Source organism: Pimephales promelas, chromosome 5 (genome assembly GCF_988280905.1).
Source record: "Pimephales promelas chromosome 5, fPimPro1.hap1.1, whole genome shotgun sequence".
NCBI classification, from domain to species: domain Eukaryota; kingdom Metazoa; phylum Chordata; class Actinopteri; order Cypriniformes; family Leuciscidae; genus Pimephales; species Pimephales promelas.
The window spans coordinates 37770495-37797019 of record NC_142773.1 but is presented as its reverse complement, the minus strand read 5'-3'; the positions used below and the strand labels follow the sequence as shown (position 1 = coordinate 37797019).

General features: G+C 37.5%; 1 protein-coding gene across 3 annotated transcripts; it reads left to right on the top strand.

Moving 5' to 3' along the window:
• Positions 1–571: 571 nt before the first annotated feature.
• Positions 572–26002, top strand: gigyf2 (GRB10 interacting GYF protein 2). 3 transcript variants are annotated; one of them, XM_039676721.2, is made up of 29 exons: positions 572–708; positions 4441–4491; positions 5648–5789; positions 5903–5998; positions 6287–6395; positions 6645–6753; positions 7010–7050; positions 7711–7743; positions 8175–8351; positions 8426–8640; positions 8763–8913; positions 9357–9608; positions 9739–9935; positions 10296–10446; positions 11363–11529; positions 11636–11730; positions 12176–12274; positions 13966–14105; positions 14849–14946; positions 15072–15212; positions 16562–16720; positions 17620–17853; positions 19424–19552; positions 19672–19929; positions 21213–21403; positions 21554–21702; positions 22342–22523; positions 23754–23889; positions 25222–26002. In XM_039676721.2, the coding sequence occupies exons 2-29, from the start codon at positions 4454–4456 to the stop codon at positions 25287–25289; spliced, it is 3957 nt and encodes a 1318-aa protein (XP_039532655.2). In that variant the 5' UTR covers positions 572–708; positions 4441–4453; the 3' UTR covers positions 25290–26002. The 3 variants fall into 3 exon arrangements, with proteins under 3 accessions (XP_039532655.2, XP_039532654.2, XP_039532653.2); XM_039676720.2 differs by having other exon boundaries at positions 8426–8655; positions 17623–17853; XM_039676719.2 differs by having other exon boundaries at positions 8426–8655.
• Positions 26003–26525: the final 523 nt, after the last annotated feature.

Here is a 26525-nt window from a genome sequence, read left to right as displayed (position 1 = left end):
ATTATTAAATTAGTTAAGTGAAGACCATCCAGTAGGCCTACATAATTTTATCTCATTTATTTTGCCCTGTTTTTTACCTGACCTTGTGGGACTTTTTTTTTTTTTTGGTCCCCATAATAAGCAAAAACATCTAGTAATTCATCCAGTGATTTTTTTTTTTAATGTAAAAATGCAGAAAGTTTTCTGTGATTGTTATGCTATGGGTTAGGTGATAGTGGATAGCATATAATAAGTTTATACAGGCCGATAGATTATAAAATTATATTCCGAAATCGCCCCCTATACCCTCAAATAGGGCGTTATTTGAGGGGACAAACAATTGTAGTGGTGTCCGAAACCATAGTGGACGTTATTGAGTGCACTCCTATCCCACATTGCACCGCAATAACAAGTACCCAAACGCTCAACGGCTGTCCGCATTTACTTGTTTTCATTCACTGCTTCAAGTGAACAGTATTAGTTGACTGAGGTAGGGACTAGTCATGAGGGTTTAGTGGGCGATTCGGGTCTAAGAAAAGTCCCCATAAAACATGGAAATCTAACGCGTGCGCGCCGCCAGGGAAGTGCTGCTGTCAGCATCACGCTCACTCTCATCCGGGCAATTTACAGCATACGTGTTTGTCATGTGACCTACATTCAGCCATCTTGTGGATACGAAACGAGAGACGCCACTCGCACACAAACTCAGCGCTGTCAGTAAAAGCAGAGGTAAGACAGCGGGCCTGGCGTACACGGTTTTACTCTAAAATAAAACGTATCTATTCCTACGCTAATTCTCAGTTACATAGACCCGCCCCAACTTAGCGGACCGACGCAATTGTAGCCCGCATGGTTGTTAGGCCTGGAGGCACCGGGCTCGATTTGACCGGCCTACCGCTGATGATGCTATCAGCTATCCGTAGGCAGCTGTAGTGGAATGCGATGTGGCTAAAAACTGTAAGCATAGGCCGCACGGATTAAAACTCGTGCCAACTAACTTACATATTTACTCCCGTCGGCTGTATGACTTCCTTCTGTGCTCCTGTCGGCATTTATTACGGCAGTAACTATATGACAGGTCGTACACTTCTCAGCAGTGCGTGGGACCGATTTAAAGTTGGTAGGAGTTGGAAATCAGAAAGTTAAATGTCCAGCGATAGCCAGACTAGGATATTTCTCCTTAATAAAACGCCTCATTAAACGGTTAAGTTTTTGACATCTGAAGCTGTCAATTCAATATTTCACATTAACGTTATATCTAGACGTTCCTAAATGGATTCATTTGTGTGTTCTTGAACTAACGTTAGCTTGTGGACTGCAGTGGTTAACGTTACAGGGTGTATGAGGGCATGAACCGACATGAAGGCGATCGATGAAACTTTAAAATGACATTTATCAGCTTTACTATTAAGGTTTGTAAGTCTTGATACACTTATCACTTAACGTTACACACGAGCGATACAAGCCTTAATGACTGGAAAGTGGAAAGCCACTAATGGGATTGACAATATACCAAAGTGTATTTTCAGACTTATCAGCCTCCAAATGACTAAATATGACTTTACCCAGGCATATTACATATTACATAAAACCTTCTGTGATATACGCTTTTTACATTTCAAAGTAGGCGATGCAAGTGTAATGGATTGTAACTTGGCAAAAATCTGTTGACCATCTGTTTTCAACCTAAACTAGCTTTATTGTCTTCCGTTTTGTTTTTAGCTGTTGTCTTTTTTTCCCCCTGACAGCTGTTAAACAAATACATGTCTATTTGGGATCTGATGCAACCTCGTAATCGCATGATTTGATCAGACAGACAGCTAGATAGCTAGATAGCTAGCTAGATAGATAGATAGATAGATAGATAGATAGATAGATAGATAGATAGATAGATAGATAGATTGTATGTATATCTGTGTGTTTGTTTGGTTAGATTTTGTTGATGGCATGTGTGATCTGGATTGGATTGCTTCATCGCGTTGTACACGTGGTTTAAATCCCTTTATCAGCAAGTCACTACTGTTTGTTTTGCATAGACCTTATGGCATCTACATAATGCAGCTGTAGCAGTTCTGAATATATCATATTAAGCCGAAAATAAAAGGTTATTCATTATAACCTAAATTAAAGGTTACTCCTTTTCCCCTAAAGTTAAATGGTTCTGGTTTGACAAGTCTGCCAAGATGCCACTGCAATGTGATCATTTCAAATCAAGTTGTAAAAAGTTAGTTGCACTACGTAGTGGGCAAGGGAAGCCATGGATTGCACAGATGTCTGAGAATGCCCTTCCTAATCGGGAGAGATCTTAAAATAGCTCGTCACAGTAAAGAGGGGGTACACTAAGGTGCCGAATGCAGGGGAGTCATCTCTAGAATAGTAACCACTGTTTACAGTATTATTGTCTATCTGGGACTTTCAAAACTAAATAAAATCATGCACGTTCTTTAATGCGTTAATTTGGAAATCAAATCAATAGTCAATAGCTTAATTTATTTTAGATCAAAGGTTGTCACTTTTGTGTATTCATAAGCGTTGCATTGGCGAGTATATGCAATTGCAACCAAAGAGGAAGACCCAAAAAATTGGATAAGATGTACATGCAATTTTCAGACACTTTGAGATGTACGGAGCCCCAAAGGGACCTCTGCAAAAAATAAAAAATAAAGAGTATCGCGTGCGCACGAGGAACACACGCGATAGTCTTTTTTTTATTTTTGCAGAGGTCCCTTTAGGGGCCTTTTTTTTCCCCCCAAAGTGTGTGTGTACTGTAAGTGTAGTTTTCACTTCACAAATTTTCTCACACTCAACACATTATTTTTGCATGCTTTTTGCAAATATGTCTGTCTGAAGTATGTGGAGATTTTTAGTAAATTGCACACATGTAAACCATGAATGATGGTATTTTTCAGATGTTTTTGCTGTAATGCCTAGGGTTGGGTATCGAGAATCGAGTATCGATTGGAACCGAGACTAACTTTTCGTTTTTCCCGGAATCGTTCAAAAGTTAAAATTTCGATTCCTAGTTTCGATATTCACAGTCCGCCGAGCAGAAGAAGAAACCGCTGAACAACACCAACGAAGAAGCGTCTACCGGAAGTGTTGGCATAACCACGCGAGTCGAACATGAGTACCTTACGTCGGCGATCCAAAGTGTGGCTTCGCTTTTCTAAAAATAACAAAATCTCGGCAAAATGCAAAATTTGTGACAAAAGGAGTATTTTTACATAAGGAGTATTTCCTTCAGAAAGGATTATTTCCTTCAGAAAGGCCGTTGGTTAGCAAGGTTATCTAAACTTTTTTGACCCTGCCTCTTAAAAGAATCGGAATCGAGAATCGTTAGGAACCGGAATCGAAACAAGGAATCGGAATCGGAATCAGAATCGTTCAAATTCAAACGATACCCAACCCTAGTAATGCCTTGGGGTATGCTTACACGACAATGATGTGTAAAAAACGAAAACGTTTTTCCTTTGCTTTTTTCACGTACAGACAAAAACGTATCCCTATTCACACGGATCCGAATTTAAAAAAAACAAAACAATTTGAATGAATGATTCATAAATACTTTTGTTTTATTACTGAATGATTTGTTTTTAAACGAATGTCTTGAATGAATGATTCAATTGAAAATAAAACTCGTCAACTAATCGATAGTCGTTTTTGTGGCAAGTTACTTTCAAAAGGTGATTGTTTTATTTTGATTGCTACTAGGTCTGCATGATATATTGCACATGTACATATCACGATATGCATATTGCAATGGCTTGTGATATCTGGATGATTTTAATAGGCTACTTTGAAAAGTTGCACACTGCACACATATAGATACACCGGGCACATGAATGTTACGTGCGACTTGCTTGATGTTAAAACGTTTTGGCGCAATAAGCTGCAGGAAACAACTCATTGCTGTCCTCTCTGACACACCTGAAATGTGCGCGCAGAAAGCCGTCTCCTAGACAGCGTGAAATCCCGAATTCAGTTCACTTTCACTGCTTATTGCACTTGAACCTTCAAATACACACAGTTGTCAAAATGCCTGCCTTGAAGAGTAGTCATGTAAACAGTCAGTTATTTTTTAAAGGGATAGTTCACTTTGAAATTAATTTTGATATGTTTAGCTCAAACCGTTCTTGGTTTCCGCAGTATTTTCAATTTTGATATTTTTAGGTCAAACCGTTCTTGTCTGTCAGTCATATAATCATGCTTAATCACGCAGTTCTTCTACACTCCTACAGACTGAACAAGTAATGAGCGTGCATGTCACCGTTTGCACAAATTTGCGTTTTTGTAGTTTATTAAGTAAATTAAGTTGAACATGAAAAGTTCAACTTTTAGTTTTTAGTTGAAAGCGATGTAGTGTAAACAGCCCCTTATTTTCTGAATGTTCAGTATTTTTCATTTAAGTCAATTCATATTTGTGTGCTGAGCTATTCATCAAATCACTTTCATTTTCTTCAGACTTTCAAGGAAAATGGCAGAAACCCAGACGCTTAACTTCGGACCAGAATGGTGAGTGTTGTTGCTGGAGCATCAACGTCTGAAGCAGCATTGTGAATTGTTTTTTAATGTAACACCGTAAATTCTGGCTACTTATGCATGTACAGCCTTAGTCAGGATTGCTTCCAAGTTTAGTGATTATACAAAAATGAAACTTAAGCTTTATGTCCATTTCACAGATGGACGTCATCTGTGGTGTGCTGTCAGTTACACAGAAAATTAATTTTCTCTCAGAAAACATGCATACAGGGTATTGCCACTGATTTTTTAAAATTTGATTGATTCAAAAGTTTAATTCAGGGGTTTTCACACACTAAAAGTGGAAGATCCCATCGTAATGTCTGGAAAAAGTATTATTTAAGATTGAAAATGATATCAGAATTATTTTACATATTAGACTTATTGGAAACACTATAATAAACTACATCATTAGAATGAACTAAAATGAGCAATACTACTACAGCATTTATTAATCTGAGTTAATGTTAATTTCAACTTTTACTTATACTTTATTACAATCAAAAGTTGCATTTGTTAACATTAAAGTACTGTAAGCCAACACAAACAAACTATGAATTATATTTTTGCTAACTAACAGTATCAAAGATTAATAAATGCTTAAAAACGGATATTGCTCATTGTTCATGTTAGCTAATGAATTAACTAATAGTAGTCAATCAAATTATCCCTTAACTCATCTTTGATCACCAAAATTAGATATTTAGGTGTTTTTTTTCTTTGAAAAAATTACTTCATGCCTTAAAATAGCTTGAATGTAACTTATTTAACAAATCAAAATATTATATAAATCTATTGTGTTTTTGTTGTATTTTATTTAGCTATTTCACTTATCTGAACACAATGCTTTTGAGAGTTTGTAAATGATTTAACAAAAATATGTGTGATGTAAATATATATATATATATAAATAAAACAAATACAAATTTATAATACATATTTTTTAATTAAAATACTTAAACAAAAATTCAAGCTTCACATTTCTGCTTTTAAACCCTCCTACTGCTCAATTACCAAAGTGTTTTTAAATAATTTTTACAGAATTCAGAATATATATATATTATGTTCTTGGGGTGAAGAGTATACAGTATTTGTTTTAGTGTCTACTGACACATATCAAATGACTCTGCTTGTCTGTGCTGTGTCCCAGGCTCCGCGCCCTGTCAGGTGGAGTGGGTAGCAGCAGCAGTGTGGCCTCCCCTCCACTCTCACCCGCATTGCCAAAGTATAAACTTGCAGACTATCGCTATGGGAGAGAAGAGATGCTAGCACTTTATGTAAAGGATAACATGGTAAGGACATCTGTCGTTTGGTGACTTACAGTAGAAATTTTTTTTGTCATGCTCTGAAGACTCATTTATTTTTATTTTTTAAATGATACTAAACCATTTATTTTCTCTTTTAGATTCCTGTAGATCTTCATGATAAGGAATTTCTACCTATTTTACAAGAGGAGCCCCTGCCACCATTGGCATTAGTCCCATTTACAGAGGAGGAGCAGGTAAGAATCGACACATTTATTCACTGCGGCCTAAGAGTTGCACTTGAAATGATAAAGAGGTGCTTCCTGCAGCAGCTCTCTATGAAAGTGCTGTGTAAAAGCTGTACCTATGTATTCAAGTAGTGTTTTTTTGGGGGGGTTTTTTTGCATATGATGTCATTTTGGCACACTCTGTGGTAGAAACAGGTAGCATACTCACAGTCTCGCTGTCACGCAACCCATTGCCAGGCTTGCATCAGTGAATGGATTGGCCTTTACAATGCTTTGCTTGCGTGTCTGTCTCCACAGAGAAATTTCTCCATGTCTGTAAACAGTGCAGCAGTACTCCGTCTGACAGGAAGGGGTGGGGGGACGGTGGCGGGGGCACCTAGAGGCCGAAGTTCTTCACGGGGACGAGGTGAGCTACGTTGCAACCACAGACTTTTCTTTGTTTCCGTCTTGAAGTGCAGTGACTTGATACGTTTTTAGCAGCGGAAATGCTTTTCTTTTTTTTAAACCAGAGCAGAGTGCAAACTTTTGTCACCTTGCATAACATTTTCCTTTATAAGTAGTTGTCTCTGTACACTGAATTTTTTTTGCACAGTTATGGTGAGGAAAGGTTAGATTTGTGCATATGCTCATGAGCCCTTTTTTGTTTGATTGACAGGGAGGGGCAGAGGAGATGGAGGATTTTACCAAAGAAGTTTTGATGATGTGGAGGGAGGTTTTGGCCGTGGAGGGAGAGAGATGCATCGCTCCCAGAGTTGGGAGGAGAGGTACTCAAAATTAATTGTACCTTTAGCACAAACTCTCTGTAAGCAATTGAAATATCTACAACATGTAATATGTTGGTTTGTAACTCAGAGTATGCAGACTAAGTGCTGAAATGAACAGTTTTATGGCCCAGATATGTTATCTAAAATAAACAGTGAGAAAGGACAAATTAAGTTTATTAGGTGTCTTTGTTTTTGCACATTTGGTTCAGATTATCCTGATTACACTCTTTTTAATTTTTTTTTCTGTCCTGCCCAGGGGAGACAAAAGGTTCGAAAAGCCAGGTCGAAAAGATCCAGGTTAGTATGCTAGGTTTTTAAGACATAAGTAAGAGTGGGATCAGATGTGCCCCCATTAATCTAGAACAGGGGTTCCCAAAACTTTCCATTCCAGGACCTACCTTGGCAACTGTAATCTAGATCAAGACTCACCAAAATATTAGAGATTGGAAAACAATTGACATGACCTAATCTAAAGTTTGATATGACAAATATAAAGTGTTTGTAAAAGTGTAGTAAAATAAAATACTTGATTTCTAAGTTTTAAGTTCTACATTTACTTAAAGAGTACATGAAAGATGTACATAAAAACACGCTCACTCGGGTCTGGATATGAACTCTAAGCCTGTAAGTGATTTACTAAAATACAAATTTTGCTGTAGGTCTAAGGCAGAGTGACTGTAGGTCATTTGGCGAGCCACAGTTTGAAAACTGCTAAATTTTTGTCATGTCAACATGTATTTAGAAATGGTCTTGTATAGCTGCCTTTGCATATGAGAAAAGTGGTTAACACTTTCTACATGCAAAAGTTCTGTGCATTTTTATGGGTAGTTGTGTCAAGTTATGGGTAGTTGTGGGATAAAGTGGCATGGATAACCCCACTCTCTCCAACAAAGTGTGACCTGATGTAATGCATCACATTATATGCCAGTACTGAACCAACTTAATCTCTGTCCATAGATGGAGCACCAGCCCATTTTCCACTCAATCACAGTAAGTCTTCTTTCCTAACAGACCTATAAAATGTACAGAGTAGTGTTGTTACAATAGTTTTTGATTTCAAATAAGTGCTGTTATGCATCTCGGGTTACACAAAAATATTTTTTTTAACATTGAAAATAATAAGAAATGTTTCTTGAGCAACAAATCAGCATATTAGAATGGTTCCTGAAGGATCATGTGACACTGAAGACTGGAGTAATGATGCTGAAAATTCAACTTTGATCACAGGAATAAATTCATTTTAACATTTAAAATAGGAAAAATAATATGTTTTGAAATTGTATTGTCTTACAATATTACATTTTGATATATATGCATGAGAGACTTCTTTCAAAAACATTTTTTTTTTTTAAATCGTACTTGTCCCAAAGTACAATGGTAGTGTGTAATAGATGCATTGCTAATTTTTTCCCCCCCAAAAGTACGGGCGAACTATGAGGATGTTAGTCCAGGGAACACTCGAAAACACGAATTCGTTCGCTCAGGAAGTGACAACTGGCGCTCTCTTCGAGATGAGCAGAATGGAGAGGATGACGATAGTGGCTGGAGGCTTGCAGGTTCTCGTCGGGATAACGAACGATGGTGTCCTCCAAGTCCAGGTGTGTTGCGTGCCCTTTTTTCCTCAAGAACTTACTTTACAAATGCTGGATCCAAACAAATTCCTCTTTTGCAGATGGCCCACGATCAGCAGGGTGGCGGGAACACCCGGATCAACGTCGGCGTTTTCCTTTTGACTCAAGGGATGAGGAGCGTGCTGGTTACCGTAGACCTCGGTCAGGCAGCGGGAGCGTAGAGGAGGAGAGGGACAGTTTGCCAGAATGGTGTCTGGAAGATGCAGAGGAGGAGACGGGGACATTTGACTCCTCAGGGGCCTTCCTCTCACTTAAGGTGAGGGCGTGGGAAGTGAGTTCTTGAATTTTTATATTTCATTCTATTTTATTTAGTTAATAACAATGTTTGTCTCGGTAAATGTATTTTTGATCAATAAGTTTCCCTCATTGCTCAATTAGAAAGCTCCTAAGGAGCCTATCCTGGAAGAGGCGGAGCTGGACTTCCGGCCACTGGAGGAGAACGAAGAATACACAGAAAAGGAAGACAGTGAATCAGAACAAACCAAAGATACTTATACAGAAACTAGATGTGAGAGTAATCGAAATGAAGGTAAGGCGGCATTAAAAAATGTAATGGACTAAATCAATTTAATCAGTTTAGATACAGGCAGGCAAGTCTCTCACAAAGGTTGCATTTATTTGTTCAAATATACAGTAATTCTAATATTGTAAAGTTTTTTTATTTTAATATATTTCAAAAATCTGATTGTAAAAACAGTATTTCTCCAGTCTTCATTGTAATATGAACCTTCAGAAATCATTGTAATATGTTGATTTTCTGCTCGAGAAACCGTTCTTATCAATGTTGAAAACCTTTGTGCTGCTTAATATTTTTGAAAATAAAAAACAGCATTTATTTTATCTTTTAAAATGACAGGCCCCAACATTTTAAACTATGAATTTACCATTTTTAATTCTTCAATCTCATTGTCAGTTCACGTCTGAACAACTCTTTAACAATTGTAAATCATTGTTATCATTTTTGGTTTACAGAAGGAAGTAAATCGGAAGAGCCATCGCCGGTTGCTGTACCATTTCCAGCAGTAGCAACGCCTCCCAAGGCTGCGACTCCGGCACCCCTTCCGTCTGTTAACCAGGAACAGGCTGAAGAAAGTGAGAGACCATTGGAGAGAACGACAGTACCAGAACTCAGACCTGAACTCAGTAAAGCACCACTACACACAACCCTACCAAACAGCATTTTGGAGGCCATTTCCATACCACATGTAACAAACACACTCCCAGGTAATAATCAAATAAATAAAACGTATGCAAATACTTATGCAAAAATAGTTCCTTAAAAAAGATATTTTGGAAAATAAAGCCTGTGGCCTTCATTTAGGGAATGCTGAATTAATCCTGTCTCTGCTTCCAGATCTTCCGCTCTCTACTCCTTCTGTGCTCCCCGTTCAGTCAGTGCCCACGCAAACCCAGCAGGTCAAGCCTCTGGAGATGCCAGTGACGGTGGCTCATGTTCTCCCCCACTCCAAAGGCATTGTTGGTCCTTTCAGCCGACCCTCTGCACTGCCCTCTGACATGGATGAGGATGAGGGACTCAAGCACTTTGAGCAGGTGTGAATGGTAGTTTACTGTGCGGTAGTGCTTGCATCTAAATTTTGAGTTGGTTCCTAACACTCTGTCTACACCGGATGCAAAAATGCAACCATTGTAAACTAGTAGCGGGAGCAATTGAAGTGCGTTGGAAATTGAATGAGGCATCAGTTTACTTTTGGCAATTTTTTTGTAGATTGCATCAATTATAATGGGTTGTATTTTCTTTTGTATGGGTTGTATGCGTGCATCTGGCATGTTCTATATTATTGGTATAAAATAAAGGTATCACAGCTACTCTATGGTCTATCAGCCACATTACAATGTGCTGCTGTGAAGATCGAATGTTTGAACTGTAGACTTTTTTTCTATCTCAAACAGGAAGCTGAGAAAATGGTGGCATACCTACAGGACGGCGGTTTGGACGATGACCGTTTGGCCACCAAGATTGGTCCCAAACCCACAGCTCTTCCCATTACCCACGAGGCTGCATTCAAATGGTTTTACAAAGATCCGCAGGGAGAGATCCAAGGTAGGCAAATCAGTATCCAATCTAATTTTCGCACTGCAGTTGGTCAGATTTTTAAGATTCCTTTTTTTTTTTTTTTTTTTTTACATTTGTACATTTTTGTATGTAGTCTCTTATGTTCACCAAGGCTCCATTTATTTTTATTTATCATGAAATACTTGTTTTTTTAAAATGTTATTTGTTCTTAAGCTGCAAAAGCTACATTTTCAGCAGCCATTATTCCAGTCTTGAGTGTGACATAGTGCCTTATCATGCTAAAATGTGACGTGTCAATAACTTTAAATACTGTAGTATTGTGCTGCATGGATCTATTACATACAGAGATATAAATTGTATATCAAAATCTGTAATAATAAACGCTTCCGGGATCTTGATGACAATATTATTGGTCTGCCTGCATCGACTCAATTGTATGAGAACTGAACTGAGCTGGACGATGACATCACTGTTTTCTCCAGAGCTGCTGTATAGATAAATTAACTAAATAAATAACGAATGATTTTTACAACACAAATGAATCAACACTGAACTTACTTGAGCAGGACAATGACACTATTTTCTTCTAGATCTGCTGTACATCCAAAATAAACTTTGTTGCAGTATTTTCTTGCCATCACTGTAAAGCTGTTTTGAAACAAACCGTTTTTAAAAAGTGTTATAAAAATAAATGTAATGTAATGTCATTCCGCCCATCCCTAATATCATCATCCTAGTTTTAAACAATTTTATTTTCAACTAATCGATTACATCAACTACAAAATGACTCAATCTGTCCATGTATGTTAACCTGTACCTTAAAAACTAACAACTTGTTCCCATTTCCTGTGATGAAGCCTCTCTACTTCAGGGAGTTCAAAATGTTACCGTGTTGCTCTAAATAGCCACACTCAGTGACCCCAGTCTGTCTATCTGCTTGCAGGACCATTTAATAACCAGGAGATGTCTGAGTGGTTTCAGGCGGGCTATTTCACCATGACCTTGCAGGTGAAGCGAGGGTGTGACGAGATGTTCCAGCCCCTGGGAGAGATGATGAAGTTGTGGGGGCGAGTGCCCTTTACACCAGGCCCCACACTACCTCCCGTACTGGTAAAAAGAGACTTGCTTATCTGGGAGAAATTCCAAACCCAAGATGACTTCCCCTGTTGTTCAGCATCCAAAAAGTTTTGATGTGTGTGTGTTTGTCTGTATATAGGGAGATGCAGATCAAGAGAGGTTGAAGAGACAACAGGAGATTAATGCTCTAAATATGTATCAGATGCAGCAGCTGCAATATCAGTACTTACTCAGGTATGATGGTGTAATTTTTTGCAGCACAAGCTGAATTGCTAGAGAGCACAACATAAACTAATTACTACTAAATTACTAATTACTATGAACTACTCTTCTATTGTCCTTTGTTTGAACCAATGTTAAATTCAGCCCAGTTTTACTTTAAAATGCGATTAATTCCTGTTATTGTTAAGCTGAATTTTCAGCATCATCACTCCAGTCTTCAGTGTCACATGATTCTTCAGAAATCATTCTAATATGCTGATTTTCTGCTTGAGAAATATTTTCATAATCAATTGTAATAGAAAATTCAAAGAACAGCATTTAGATCAAATCAACGTTATGAATGTCTTTACTGACACTTTAGATCAATTCAATGTATCTTTGCTGAATAAAATAAATTTCTTTTAAAAAACACATGCAAACACATGACTTTTTTTAATGCTGTTAAATTGTCTTCTAGGCAACAGTATGCTCTGGCTCAGCAGAAAGTTTTAAACTCTGCTCCTCCTCCACCACAGCAGCAGCTCAATCTCCTCCTCCATCAGGCGCTCAAGATCAGGTGAGATTAATTCACTTCTGTTTTCAGCAACCTTGTCATTCATCAGATCAAACAGAGGGCATATTAATGCAAAGCGTGGGTGGTAGGGGTGCACGATTCAGAAAATGTCACGATTCGATTCGATACCGATTTTTTGTCTCGAGATTCGATTCAAAATCGATTTTCGATTCAAAAACGATTCTCGATTCAAAAAACGATTCGCAGGTCTACATAAATGTAGTTTACTTTTTCCTATGTGATTGATTGCAGTAGACATAATTTAAAAGAAAAGTTTGATATTACTTTATATGTCTTCATACAAAAATAAAAACTTTTGCAACTAAAAAGTGCGAAGTGCCAAGCTTTGGCCAGCTTTTAAATACATTTAATTCAAGTTTAAAATAAAACTGGTAACACTTTACAATAAGGTTCATTATTTAACATTAGTTAATGTATTTATGCACTAACCATGAGCAATACATTTGTTACTGCATTTGTTCATCTTTGTTAATGTTAGTTCATGAAAATACAGCTGTTCATTGCTTGTTCATGTTAGTTTACGGTGCATTAACTAATGTTAACAAGATTTTAATCAAGTATTAGTAAATGTTGAAAATAACATTAACAAAGATTAACAAATGCTGTATATGTGCTATTCATTATTAGTTCATATTAACTAATGTTAACTAACGAACCTTATTGTAAAGTGTTACCATAAAACTTAAATAAAAAGCTTTTACATTTAGCTTTAAAGTGCTATAGTCAGATCAAACAAACAATTATGCTAAATGTGGTTTAAGGAGTAGGCCTACTTCAGCTACCAGGTTGACTGTTGAAATGTGAACTCGACTGGGCACATTGCACTTCCTAAAAATATATACTAATTTCATAGAACCCTTGCGAAAATATTTTAAATAGATTTAAAAAAAGCCACCGCTACTGGTAACATCTATGGTTAGATTGATTTGTTTACATCCAGTGAAGTCGTTCATTGGCGCGTAATTTGCGGGTATCTCCAGTTAACTAGCAGAGCATTCATTTAGTTCGCTATTAAATAAGAGACCTGTTGTTTTTGAAGTCAAGCTGAGCGCTCGTGTCCGCTGCAATCAGTGTCATGGATACAGTGTTCTCTGTGGCTCACGCAGTCTTCTCTCGGACGCGCGCTTCAATCTATCGCCGTTGTGGAGACTCCGGTGAAATCACAAAATAAAATGCACACAAACGTGATGAACATATTCGGTTTTGATGAGAGAGAGAAAAAACTATACGAGTGCGGTTTAGAACCCGTCACCTCTGACAGGCTTGGCAAAAGATCTACAGAACTCAAACAGATCTGCGGATCATCGATGCATTTATTTACGGGTTGAGCAGAGTGGCTGCACAGTTTGACCAGCGGGCGGCAAGAACTTGCAATGACTATTTATCAGACCGGCCCTCGCAGCCTCGAAACCATAGAAACACTACCGGACCACCGGTAAAAGTCCCGACTTACCCGATTGCCACTCCGCCCCTGCACGCCATTAAAAAACATAGCCTATGAATCGATTTTTGGAATTCTATGAATCGATTCTGAATCGGTAAAGATTGAATCGCGATTCAAATGTGAATCGATTTTTTTGCACACCCCTAGTGGGTGGTGTGATAAACTGCATTGGTATTGTGGTTGAGCATCTGTGACATCATCTCACAGTTCGATTTGTGTGCCCCTGTAGGACGCCAGAGCCTCAACAGAGCCTCTTACCTCCCGTCACACGTTCCATGTCAGTTCCAGACTCGGGGTCTGTTTGGGAAATGCAGAACCCTTCCACCCAGGCATCCTGTTCTCCAAACATGCAGCCCACCACTCCCAGCAGTATGTCAACACTGAGATCTGCTCTGCTAAGCAATACGATCAGAACCAGGATAATGATTTAGAACTGGATCTTTTTCCAAGTGTAGAACATGTTGAGGCAAATTTTGGAAAATCTTGATCCATTTCCCCCCCACACATACTTGAAACGGAGTCAGTTTATGCCTTTGTTTTTCTCTCTTCAAACTTTTAGATGTTTTGTAATTGATGGTGACAGTTATTCACTTCATCTTTTTTGTTGTCTGGAATTCCTCAAGTCATTAGATCTGCAATTGAGTCAGAGTGCCACAGTAGCTTTAAATGGAAAAAAAAGAGTGCTGCGGCCGTCCTGCAGCTTATGTATTTTGTCTGGTGTGCTTGTTTTCCACTCTCACTTACAGTAACACACCACTCATTTAGTTTTTGATATGACTCATGCTCATCTCATGTTAGTGATTGACTCAGCTGAATAGATGCCACTTAAGCAGAACTGAAACATGTGGCATTTGACAGTTGTTTTTGCTTTTAAGTGGAACAGTGGCTTTTGCTATTACTTCTTGTCTTTACATTCACAATGTTCATGCACTTTACTACCACAGTACCATTAAACAACTCATGTCACTGATGGACTAGGATATGTAGCTTAGATTAGATCAAATTCATATCATTCATACGCAGATAATTAAGTTTGTAAATATGCTAATATCTAACAGTCAAATTGAGAAATCATATGATATGCTAATTCTAAGTCTGTTTGTGTTTTTTAGCATGGGAAGGGAGTAGCGTATGGGATCTGCCACTAGACTCCATGCCTCAAGCGTCTTCCCTTGAACAGATGCAGCTGGAGAAAGCCAAAGCTTTGAAGGTGAGAAAGATACGAGCAGATATTTTGTGACCTAACATTTCTGCTACCGTGGGACTGATACAGGGGTCTCATTTTGTAAATGTAATAGTGTTTTGTTTTTTTGAATGGTCTATTTTGCTCGAAAGCTCGAGATGGAGAGACGGGAGGCAGAGCTTCGGGCCAAAAGGGAAGAGGAGGAGAGGAAGCGACTGGAAGAGGCGCTGCGTGCTAGACAAGAGGAGGAGCGGAAACGTTTGGAGGAAGAAGAGCTGGCACGGCGCAAACAGGTCAGGAGAGAAGGGAAATGAGTATGCAATAATGATTAGTGCCGAGATGCAAATACAAACAAATATGAAACCATAGAGGTGAATGAGAGCATTTTTGCTATTAGTATGAGTTTCATGTGCATGTTCACATGACATGTTGTGATTGTTATTGAAGCCTAAACACTGTTGTTTATGTGCTTTTATTAAAAAAGTAAATAGCACTGACATTCACACACCTAAATTTGTGAGTGATTTTTGGTTTATATATTAGAGGTGGGAATCTTTTGAAATGTCACAGTTCGATTCTAAATTGATTCTCCATAGATTTGATTCTAAACTTGAAATTTTGTTTAACTAAAATTATAATGAAACTGAAAATATATAGGTAATGAAATCAGGGCTACAAACTCTCACGCATTCAGTGTGAGACTCACACAATTGACCCAATTCTCACACTCTCACGCCACACCCCTAATTTCTCACGCTGAAGTGTCAACCTTGTTGGTCTATTGCCTGAAAGATGAGTTTATCTACAGATCTACCTGTTGAGCCACTCTTGATCGAATAGTTTTACTGCAAATTAGTTAAAATATCCTGTAATCTAGAGTGAGCGTGCATGCAAGACAGATGTTGAGTTCCTAACCACGCACAACAGCAGAGGTAAGCAAGCGAGAGACTTTGCGTGTGAGGGTGTTCCCAATAGATTGATATTAAATACAAGTGTAAAAAAACTTGTTCAAGTTTTGTTGAATTATTATTTTTCTATCTCATGTTATTGTTTTACTTTTTCGATCAATATATATTGTATATTGAACTATTTTATTCATAATAAATTACATGTCCTGCCTTTTAATTTTGTAAGACATTGGTAATCCTAGTTATACTGTTTATATTTGTTCTTCTGGTACAGTTTTGCCATTAGTTTTTAATGGGCTTGTTTTGCTTTTTGTTTGGACTGTTAAACACAGACCGTAAACTCATGAAGACTGAGAATGTCAGTCTGGTGGAGTTGGTGTTCTCTGCACCGTCAAAATAAAAGTCTTGCTTCTGACACATCGGTCAAGCTGTTCTTATATATGAAGAGTTCAGATGCAAAAGCCTCTAAATGCCATTTGAAATTTTCTTCTTTAATGATGATTTTTATCAAACTTGTATATTTAAGTTCAGTAATTTCACTTAAATAACAATTAATAGGTAATTATCATTGCCATTTAAGTGAAATCACTGAACTTAAATATACAAGCTTGATAAAAATGATCATTTTAGAAGAAAATTTCAAATGGCACTTAGAGGCTTTTGCATCTGAACTCTTCATATATATATATATATATATATATATATATATATAATACGCTGTTTGTCTTCTGTAGGAGGAGGCTCTCCAGAGGCAGCGGGAACTGGAGGCGGCACAGCGACGGCAGAAAGAGGAGGAGGAAAGGTTAGCTCAGGAGGAGGCACTACGACGGCTGGAGGAAAGGAGGAGGGAAGAGGAAGAGAGGAGACAAAGGGAAGAATTCCTCCGCAAACAGGTAAGACTTGTCGGTGTATGAATATTTGTTATAAAATGGATCCAAAATCTAACATTCAAAGCTTTTGTAAAATAAAAGGTTGTTTGGTCAATATCTAAGTTAGAAGAAAAGGATTGTTTAGACCAATAGTTTTTAAAATTGACATTGAATGAACAGATGTACAAATGTACACACATTTGCAAAAAAAAGTCTTAATGTTTAACTTCATCTATGCCTACTATTGTTACAATTCTTAGCATTAGCATTTTAGCATTAGGCATTAGGATGTGGCCAAAGCCTAATTCCAAATTCTGAAAGGCACAGAAAATAAATAACGCATTACAATTACATCACAGTAGACCAGATTGCACTTATCATTGGAAGAGAGTAAGGAAAGATGACTAACAGGGCGATGTCAGAAGATCTGTTGAACAGATCCTGAGTGTCATTGACAAATATTTTGTAAAATGTGTGGCCAGTACCGCCGCTCGTCATACACAGTACGCTTGATTGCGAAGCGGGAAGTGGAAGTTGAAAGCGAGCTCAGATGCCCGCAAATTATATACAATATAACCATCCAACTATATAATTGTGAATAAATGCAAAATCATTGACATTTTTTCCTGCCATCTCATGTTTTTTTCTGTCACCATGTCTCTTAGGGGCTCTGTAGAATGCTTCATTTTCTGAACATAGTGTTAGGTTTCGAGCACATTTTTTGCAAGCGGCTTTGATGATATTTTACAAAAGCTTTTTGTCTAAACTAAGATCACCCATTAACCATGGTACAATCATTAATGCATGGCTGTCGGCCACAAATGACTTGGTTCTTCTGAGTTCGGTTAGATTGGCAATATTAGTCAAGATGACAGTTGGTTTAGTGCCATTATTGATCCTTTTGTTAATTATTTTTCTTCCAGCAGGAAGAGGAGCGGAGGAAACAGGAAGAACTGGAAGCTCAGAAGCGGCGTGAGGAAGAGAAGAGGCTCGAAGAGGAGGCAGCAGCATTGGCAAGGCAACAGCAGGAGGAGCAGAAGAGGAGAGAGCAGGAGGCACTGAGACAGCAGGAGCTGCAGAGACAGAGGCAGCAGCAGCAGGAGGCTCTCCGTCGACTGCAGCAACAGCAGCAACAGCAGCAGCTCGCACAGATGAAGGTGAACAATCCTGTGGCGCAGATATTTATTAGTCTTTGTACTAGTCTAGTCTCACTTCCTGAAAGGATTTCATTTGGATATAGTTTGGTAGATAATCCATTATTCAGGGAAGTGATTCTTCCGCATTTTTTTGGATTTTTTGGGCCTGTGTGAAGTGAGAACAGCATTCCCCACGCCCCCTCTGGTTTAAGCAAATGCGTTTAAAATATATGCATTTCATTCACGTATACCACTCGTCAACCATCTTCCCAAATTTGTTTATAAATCTTTCTCCCTGTGGTGTTCTGCTAAAATAAAGAATTGGAGATAGCCATAAATATTATTGTTGTAAGTTTACGTAAAAAAAAAAAAAAAAAAAAAAAAAAAAATATATATATATATATATATATATATATATATGTATGTATGTGTGTATGTGTGTGTATATATATATATATATATATATATATATACTGTATATATATATATATATATATATATATAATAAATTCTTTTTATTAATAATAAATGTATTTACAGCTCAACAGTTATTGCAATATGTATACATTTTGTTTGATTTTTATACTTTCAATAACATATATTTTATATATATATATATATATTTCAATTAACGTAGTATTTATAAACAAAATTTTAAATATATAATTATTACAAATATAATTGTAATTAAAAATAACTTTTTACAGTGCAATAGTATATAATTGATTTTGTCATTGAAATTTTTTTCAATATGATTCTGTAAATTATGAAATTATAATTATAAACATCATAATAATTAGAAGAAATAAATAATATTTAAAGTATTAGTATTATATTGCATAGTTATGAATGGGTAAAAACAGGTTTTACTTTCTTGAGCTTTGATCACACACCTGATTATTTTACCAAATGGAATTTTTGATGGTTACTTGGTTGGTACATTACCTGAAAACACAGATTTTTTTGTTTGTTTGTTTGACTTACATTTACTTTTTTTTTTTTTTTTTTTTACATTTATTCATTTAGCTGACACTTTTAGCCTAAGTGACTTACAATTGCGATTGATGTCAGAGGTTGCACGCCTATTAGGGATGGGCAACGATTAATCGCATCCAAAATAAAAGTTTGTGTTTACATGATATATATGTGTGTGGTGTGTATAATTATTTTGTATATATACATACTAACACATGCATTTATATATTTAAGAAAAATGTGTTCTTAATATATCAAATTTTATACATAATATTAATTATGTATAAATATATATAAAGTACATGCAAATATTTCTTAAATGTATACATGCATGTGTGTGTATTTATATATACAAAATAATTATACACACCACACACACATATATTACGTAAACACAAACTTTTATTTTGGATGCGATTAATCGTTGCCCATCCCTAACGCCTATGCTCCTATGGAGCAACTAGGGGTTAAGTGTCACGCTCAGGGACACATTGCTGTCTCACAGTGGATCCGAACCCGGGTCTCACACCAAAGGCATGTGTCTTATCCACTGCGCCTTCACCACCCCATCACTTACCCAGTTATTGTATTTTTTTGTCCATGTCTATGTTCCCAGCTCCCTTCATCCTCCAAGTGGGGCCAGCAGTCGACCACAGCAAACACTCTCTCACAGTCTCAGAATGCCCTGTCGCTTGCTGAGATCCAGAAACTGGAGGAGGAGAGAGAACAACAAGCACGAGAGGAGGTATGCCAGGGATTCTTCCCCAACATGTGACCAAGCTTTCAACAGGTTCCCATGTGACCAAGCAAGAGGCAAAAAAAAAACATTTTTCTCATTGATCTGTTTTTCGATTTTTCCTGCAGCAAAGACGACAACAGCAGGAGCTCCAGAGGACCCAGCAGCAGCAGCAACCTCAGGCGAAGCTCTCGGGTTGGGGCAGCGTGGCCAAGCAGCCAGAGGCCACTAAGTCCCTGCTGGAGATCCAGAGAGAGGAAGCGCAGCAGATGAAACAGCGCAAGAAGGAGCAGCAGCAGCAACAGCAACAACAACAGCAGCAACAGGAACAACAACAGCAGCAGCAGCAGCAACACTCAACCGTCACCCAGCAGAACCGAGTGGTGGTGAGTTACACACATCCTGATGCTATTACTCAGCTTGTTTTTTGAAGAGTGGGTACGTCTATTTGTAACTTGAATGTAGGCTTCTGGTTTCACCCACTTCCTTTTATTTTAGCTGTAAAAAAAATCCCATTATGCCGCTTCATGTTCCAAACTGCTAATTAGTGTAAACGAATATTTTTCCAGTTATTTACTTATAGCGATTGATCATTCCGTTTAATTAAATTTAAGTCTTCATTTTAAATAATACAACTAAATGCATAATTATCATTTTAAGATGTCTTAAATTTAGGGATGTAAAAACAGGAATGATTTGATTAAACTTCAAAAGGCTATGATTTGCAAATTTTAAAGTAAAAATGTTTCAGGCAGTTCGCAAACAATGACAATCGTTTATTTTATGGTTTTAATGTGTAATATGTTGTAAGAGTGCATATTTTATCTACCTCAGCTGGCATTTGTAAACCATAGACATATAGTTCAGAATAAGAGTCCCCGGTTGTTTATAATTCAGAAAGTACTGCATTATGCATGAATCTATTTTTAATGTCTGAAATGTAATTTCACGTAAACTCTTTTGGCTTCTCTCAAGGCTGCCCTGTTACAAGAAGGAAAGACTAAGAACATTAAATTAAATATGCATTTTACTAGTATTAGCTCAATAATCCTTTTATTTTATATCAAGCTAATTCATATGTATTGATATTAAACTAGTTTTTATAATTTTTAACTTGGGAATAGTTCACTTTTGAAAACTTTTGCTGGTAATTTACTCACCCCCATGTCATCCAAGATGTCCATGTCTTTCTGTCTTCAGTTGAAAAGAAATGAAGGTTTTTGATGAAAACATTCCAGGATTTTTCTCCATATAATGAACTTCACTGGTAACCAACCGGTTCAAAGTCCAAAAGACTGTTTCAGTACAAATTGCAAACTGTTCAAAGGGCTTTAAACGATTTCAGACGATGAATACGGGTCGCTCATTTAATAAATAAATAACAAAGTTTAATTTTTATAAGCTCAAATGCTCGCCTTGCTCTGTTCTGATCATCAAAACGAACGAATTGACTCGGAAAAAGATTCGTTCATTTTGATGAACGAGTTTGAATGTGTTAAATGTGTACCTGTTTAATTAACTAAAAGAATCCAAGATGCATGATTTATTATGAAATTTTATGAGTTCGTTCTCTATGAACATAATGCTTTTTTTGTGCAGATCTTGAAGTCTTGCGTTTGATTCTGCATTAGTTTAAAATAGATCGCATGACCTCTCTTTCTCCTTCTAGGGCCTCAATACATCAGTGTGGGGTTCTGTCAATAACGTCGGCTCGAACTGGTTGATGGACAGCAGCAGTGTCTGGGGTGATGCTCAGAACTCTAACATTGGCTTCTGGGATGAAGCGGTAAAGGAGGCCGCCCCCCCTCAGGCCACACGCAAGAGCCACAATCAGAAGAACAAGGGCAACGCTAACCTCAGGTGAACCACCACCACATATTAATGTCTTTCTATTGCTCTAAAATGTGCAATAAAATGTCAGACTTTAGTATGCTATCTAGCTTCAGTGTACAAAATTGCTTTTTGTGTAATTTCCTGATTGTATTCTGTAAAATAATCTGTTTGGGGCAGTAATAGCAGCAGTGCTAAAGCAAGTAAAAAGGTGGAGGAGGAAGAGAAGCTACTGAAACTGTTCCAGGGAGCCAATAAGAACCAGGACAGCTTTATGCAGTGGTGTGAACAGACTCTACACACTCTCAACACAGCCAATAACCTCGATGGTGAGTCACTGACACATGCTCGTCTATCACCCTCAACTATCTTGAATATCAGCATTAGTTCAATGTGCACATGATGCACAGATAATTCTTTCCACAAACCACTTCCCTCCCTGCCATGTTATCGCTTTTTTTCGGGCAAACTTTTGTGGTCATTGTATTCACGGAATGTAGCTTCTGACGTTAAAAGGGTCATGTCTTTATTATGCCCTTGTACAAAGTCTTCGTTTTGTTTTTGGGGTCAACTAGAAGAGGTTTTCATGCTTGAATGTCCAAAAAACATTCACTTTTCAGAAGGAGGGGCTTAATAGAGATACTAAACAGAGCAGACAATGTAAAATGTGTGATTGGTCGACTGGATCAGTGTGTTGTGATTGGTCATAAAACACAACTCTACCACACCTTGCCCTTTTTTTGTGTATGCCATTGGCAGGAATTATTTAAATGAGGGATGTTGTGAGGTGTTCTTCCCCGTAAGAAAACTCAGAGTTCAGAAACAGTGCGCACTGATATAGAGAATTACTTCCTTTAGAGTGGCCTTTGCAGGCTTTTAAACTTTGCTGACCTGTTTCATGCTCAAAACATGCGTTTTATAGACAATTTAGCTTTCTGAAAGTCATCAGTCTTCCACTCTTGCCACAGTTCCCACCTTTGCGTCGTTCCTGAAGGAAGTGGACTCGCCGTACGAAGTGCACGACTACGTGCGTGCTTACCTGGGTGACACTCCACAGGCCAAGGACTTCGCCAAGCAGTTCCTGGAGCGGCGTGCCAAACAGAATGCCAACCAGCAAAAACCTCAGCAGGTCCAGCAGCAGAAACAGCAGGTTTGTTGCTCAAGCGTGTGTGTGTGTCAGTGTTCATTTTGACAGCAAATTTTTATTTAGTTTTAGTCAGTCTTGACTAAAATGCTGTTTTAAATTCTAGTCTACTTTTAGTTGCATAAGATTTTAGTCTATTAAATCTAGAGTAGATTTAGTTGACAAATGTAATGGGTTTAGTCAAATTGTAATGCATTATTGATCTAAAATAGTTAGATGGTTCTCTAAAAAGTTCACTATATACTCCCTTGAGAGAGAAAAAAAATCTTTTTACCTGTTAGTATGCAACTCATTCTCATCCTAGGGTGTCATATAGTGGCGCTTTTAAAATTTCGTCTAAATCTAACGTACATGGCACCCTTTAGTGTCAATATAACACGCACAGAGCCTTGTTCTGTTATAGGTAGGTTTAGGTATGGGGTTGGGTTAGGGTTAGACCACTAGGAGGAGTCTTCTGGCCCATATATCTGCATCTCATATTGATGCTTAAGGGTGCGTTGAATGTAGACAAAATGTCAAAAGGGTCGGTATATGACGCCTTAGGATGAGAACGGGCTGTAATATGAATGATACCAAGGTTCAAACGTGCAATATAGACACAGATTTTACTCCTGTGACTCATTACCTGTCTTTATTTTTCTTAAAATTAAAAAAGCACATGAAGAAAGGAACATTTATTCTTTTTAATTTATAATATATTCAATCTTTGTAGCATTTTGTATACACCATTATTCATTCTTTCAAGCAGGCATATTTAGTATAAATTAAATCTAGATTAATTCTTAAAGTGATTCAGTCAAAAGCATTCAGCTGATTTTCTGATATTTAGGAAAATATCAGTAACCAGACAGTTTCTGGTCTCATTGACTTCCATAATAGGGAAAAAATATATACTATGGTAGTCAATGAGACCAGAAACTGTCTGGTTACTGATATTTTTTCTAAATATCAGAAAATCGGCTGAATGGATTCAAAAACGGTAAAACTCAACTGTTTAACTCTGGGGGAGTTGTAAAATGATCCTATTTCCAAAAAAGGTGGAGTATCCCTTTAAGGCCGATGCACAGATCCGTTCAAGATTTGTTCAGATTTGTATGTTCAAGCGAGAAACGGCGCAAAATAACTCAATTAAGTACTCGTGAACTGTCTGAGAGGGCGGAATTATGACGACGTTATTCATAAACACTAGTGTGCATGTGTCAGTTTGCTGCTAAACTCCCTGTGTTTGTGTCTCAGGACTCTGTGTGGGCAATGAGTCAAGTGTCACAGTCAGTCCTGCAGCAGCAACAACAGCAGCAGCGGTTTGAGACCGTCACTTCCGGAAAGAAGAAGAAGAAACAGAAGATGGTACGGGCTGACCCAAGCCTTCTAGGTGAGTGTCGGCGAAGTCATTCACAAACAAACCGTTGTCAATTCAAAACTTGATATGATCTTCTGGGAAATTACTCATCAGAAAAGATTAAATACCTGTGACCTACAGTTCAATTTGTTCAATTGTATTGAGCCGCAGAATAACTTGTTTAACGCACAGCTAATCCTGGATTATCACGCTTATACCACGCCCTGCTTTGACCAGTTAAAGCGGTTACTGATGTTTGCATTGCAATATTTAACCGGTTATTTTCATCAGACAAAGATAAAACGTGTAAATTTACATTAAATGAGAAATTGTAGCATTTATTTGAATTGCATTATTATATAATAGTTATTATTATAAGAATAATAAGCTAAATTTATATAGCGCCTTTCCCAAGCTCAAGGATGCTTCACAGTGACCGTAAATACAATCAGTTTACACATAAATGGACGTTTGCCCAGTCCAAATAATGAGCGATTGCAGTCGCAAGTCGTATTACATTTCCAATACAAACATAGAAACAGAGACAACAAACATTAATTATAGACAGCCTAGTGTACAGTGGAGAAGAGATCTGAAATTACTCGTATTTCAAATGGTTTTAAAGCACACCTTCCAGCCAATCTGAATCGAGTATTTAGACAGACTATGGTATAAGTGTGTGTGTGCGTATGTATATTAGGGGTGGCACGGTTCACAAAACCCACGTTTCGGTTTGTATCACGGTTTTAGTGTTACGATTTCGGTTCTGTACAGTTCTTGTTATTTTTTTTCTTTTAATCTTTAACCCTCCAGAAATGTACTTCAGCATATGATGTAAAGCTTAATTATCCACAATTTAGGATACGGTATAATAAAAAAAAAGTTATATCATGCACAAACTGAATTTGACTTGACTTTAAGCAATTTATGGACCATCTTCGAGGAAAGCTAGGTGAGATTTTGATACAGCAAGAAAGAAGACATTGATCACATGCTTTTTGTTTATTTCTGTCTGTGCAGCACCGGTTCAAGTCGATCAAGTTTGCATACCAACAGTGCACACACGTCTTATTTCGCGTGAAAAGGAAACACGTGTCTGAGGTCACATATGGGCACATGGTTATATTGCACATGAGATGCGCACACGCTCGAACCCTAGTATGCCACCCCTAGTATGTAAATGTGTGTGTGAGAATAGAGAGAGAGAGAGAGTTAAATAGCAGTATATTTATTGCCTTTCATAAAAAGTCAAAAGCATAGTAAAATTTAGAGAAAAAATGATCATAAAATGAATCCTCTCTAATTGTAGTTATTAATTGTAAAATTAAAATATATTCAATTGTAATTAATATAATGTCTCTGCAGGTTTTTCTGTTAACGCTTCATCTGAGAGACTCAACATGGGTGAGATTGAGACCGTGGAAGACTTTTGAGGCTCGCTGATCAACAGGCTCCCCCTACCGACCGTTTCCCTTCTGAACAGCTGCCCTTATATTCCCCTCAAACTCTTTTTCTGTTTGTTTTTTTTTCTCCTTTTTGTACCGTCACTTCTCTGATTTTGGAGTAGGTTTGAACAGCAAGTTTTTCTTCCTCCCTAATCCAGAGGAAGCCACAGTTGCAATAACAGCGCTGTCCCACAGCCACGAAAACAACCAAAAACACAAAGCCCCAAGTAAAGGAAGAGACGGGCTTGCTTCTGCAGGAGAGGAGTCGATGATTTCAGTGTCCTTCACTGAGATGGAGTCTGCTCCCGACTGATGTTTCTTTAAGTGTGAATAGAAGGATTGCAGAGGAAAAAAATGATGTATTATCCCCATTACAATTTCCTTTTTTAATTTATTTGTTCCTTCCCTCATTCTTTTAGTTTTTTCCTTTCTATTCCCTTCTCTCCTCTTCCGCTTTGCCGCCCCCATGTTGACGGACGTCGAAAATAATGTAGGACTCGAGGAAATGTCAACAGTGTCCTGTTTTAAGGACATGTTTGAAAGTTCCAGACACTTATCCATTTCTTTGTAAAATATTAGGCTGTTTAAAGAATAAACTTTCAATTCTGCATCTGTATTATAATATATGGAAATTATGAACCAGTGGAGTCATACTTTTTTCTTTTTTTTTATTACAGTACAACAAATAAATCAAAACAGTCTCTTGTGTGGGCTGATATGCACACTTTTGCTCCCAATGCACAAAGCAGGGTTGTGCTAAGTCGACTTGCAAATGTTTACACAAGTTGCTATTTACAAATTTGCATGATACAGATCCCACATTTATGGAAAACCTGGACATTTCAGGGGATTTGGAAGTTGTAATTTCCAGGCCTCGTATATTTGAAGTACGTATGGGTAGAGTTTGCTATACATATCTGATCGGCTCAGGTATTTCATTAGCAAACAGTAACTCATTATGTGAAGTCATGGTCAATACAGTGGTTGTTAATGACTAAAAAAAAAAAATCATAAATTCATAGTTCCCCGGTTTGATTTTTTTCAAGTTTAATTTGTAATTGTAAACAAAAAAAACAACTTCCTAAATTTGACACGTTCTCTTTAGTTTGTTTTTCCAATGCATTTTGGTTGATGAGTCTCAAGCCGAGATTAAGCCTAATCCTGCAATTGTTTCCTAAATAACCACAGGAAATTTTTGTTTTAGAGAATCATTGTTTAAAAACC

Excerpts from the sequence above, each read along its gene's own strand:
- gigyf2 (XM_039676719.2), top strand. The coding sequence starts at position 4,454 with ATGGCAGAAACCCAGACGCTTAACTTCGGACCAGAATG. Across the intron at positions 5,790-5,902 it reads TTTATGTAAAGGATAACATG|ATTCCTGTAGATCTTCATGA; the intron begins GTAAGGACATCT and ends TTTCTCTTTTAG. Across the intron at positions 10,447-11,362 it reads TCCGCAGGGAGAGATCCAAG|GACCATTTAATAACCAGGAG; the intron begins GTAGGCAAATCA and ends ATCTGCTTGCAG.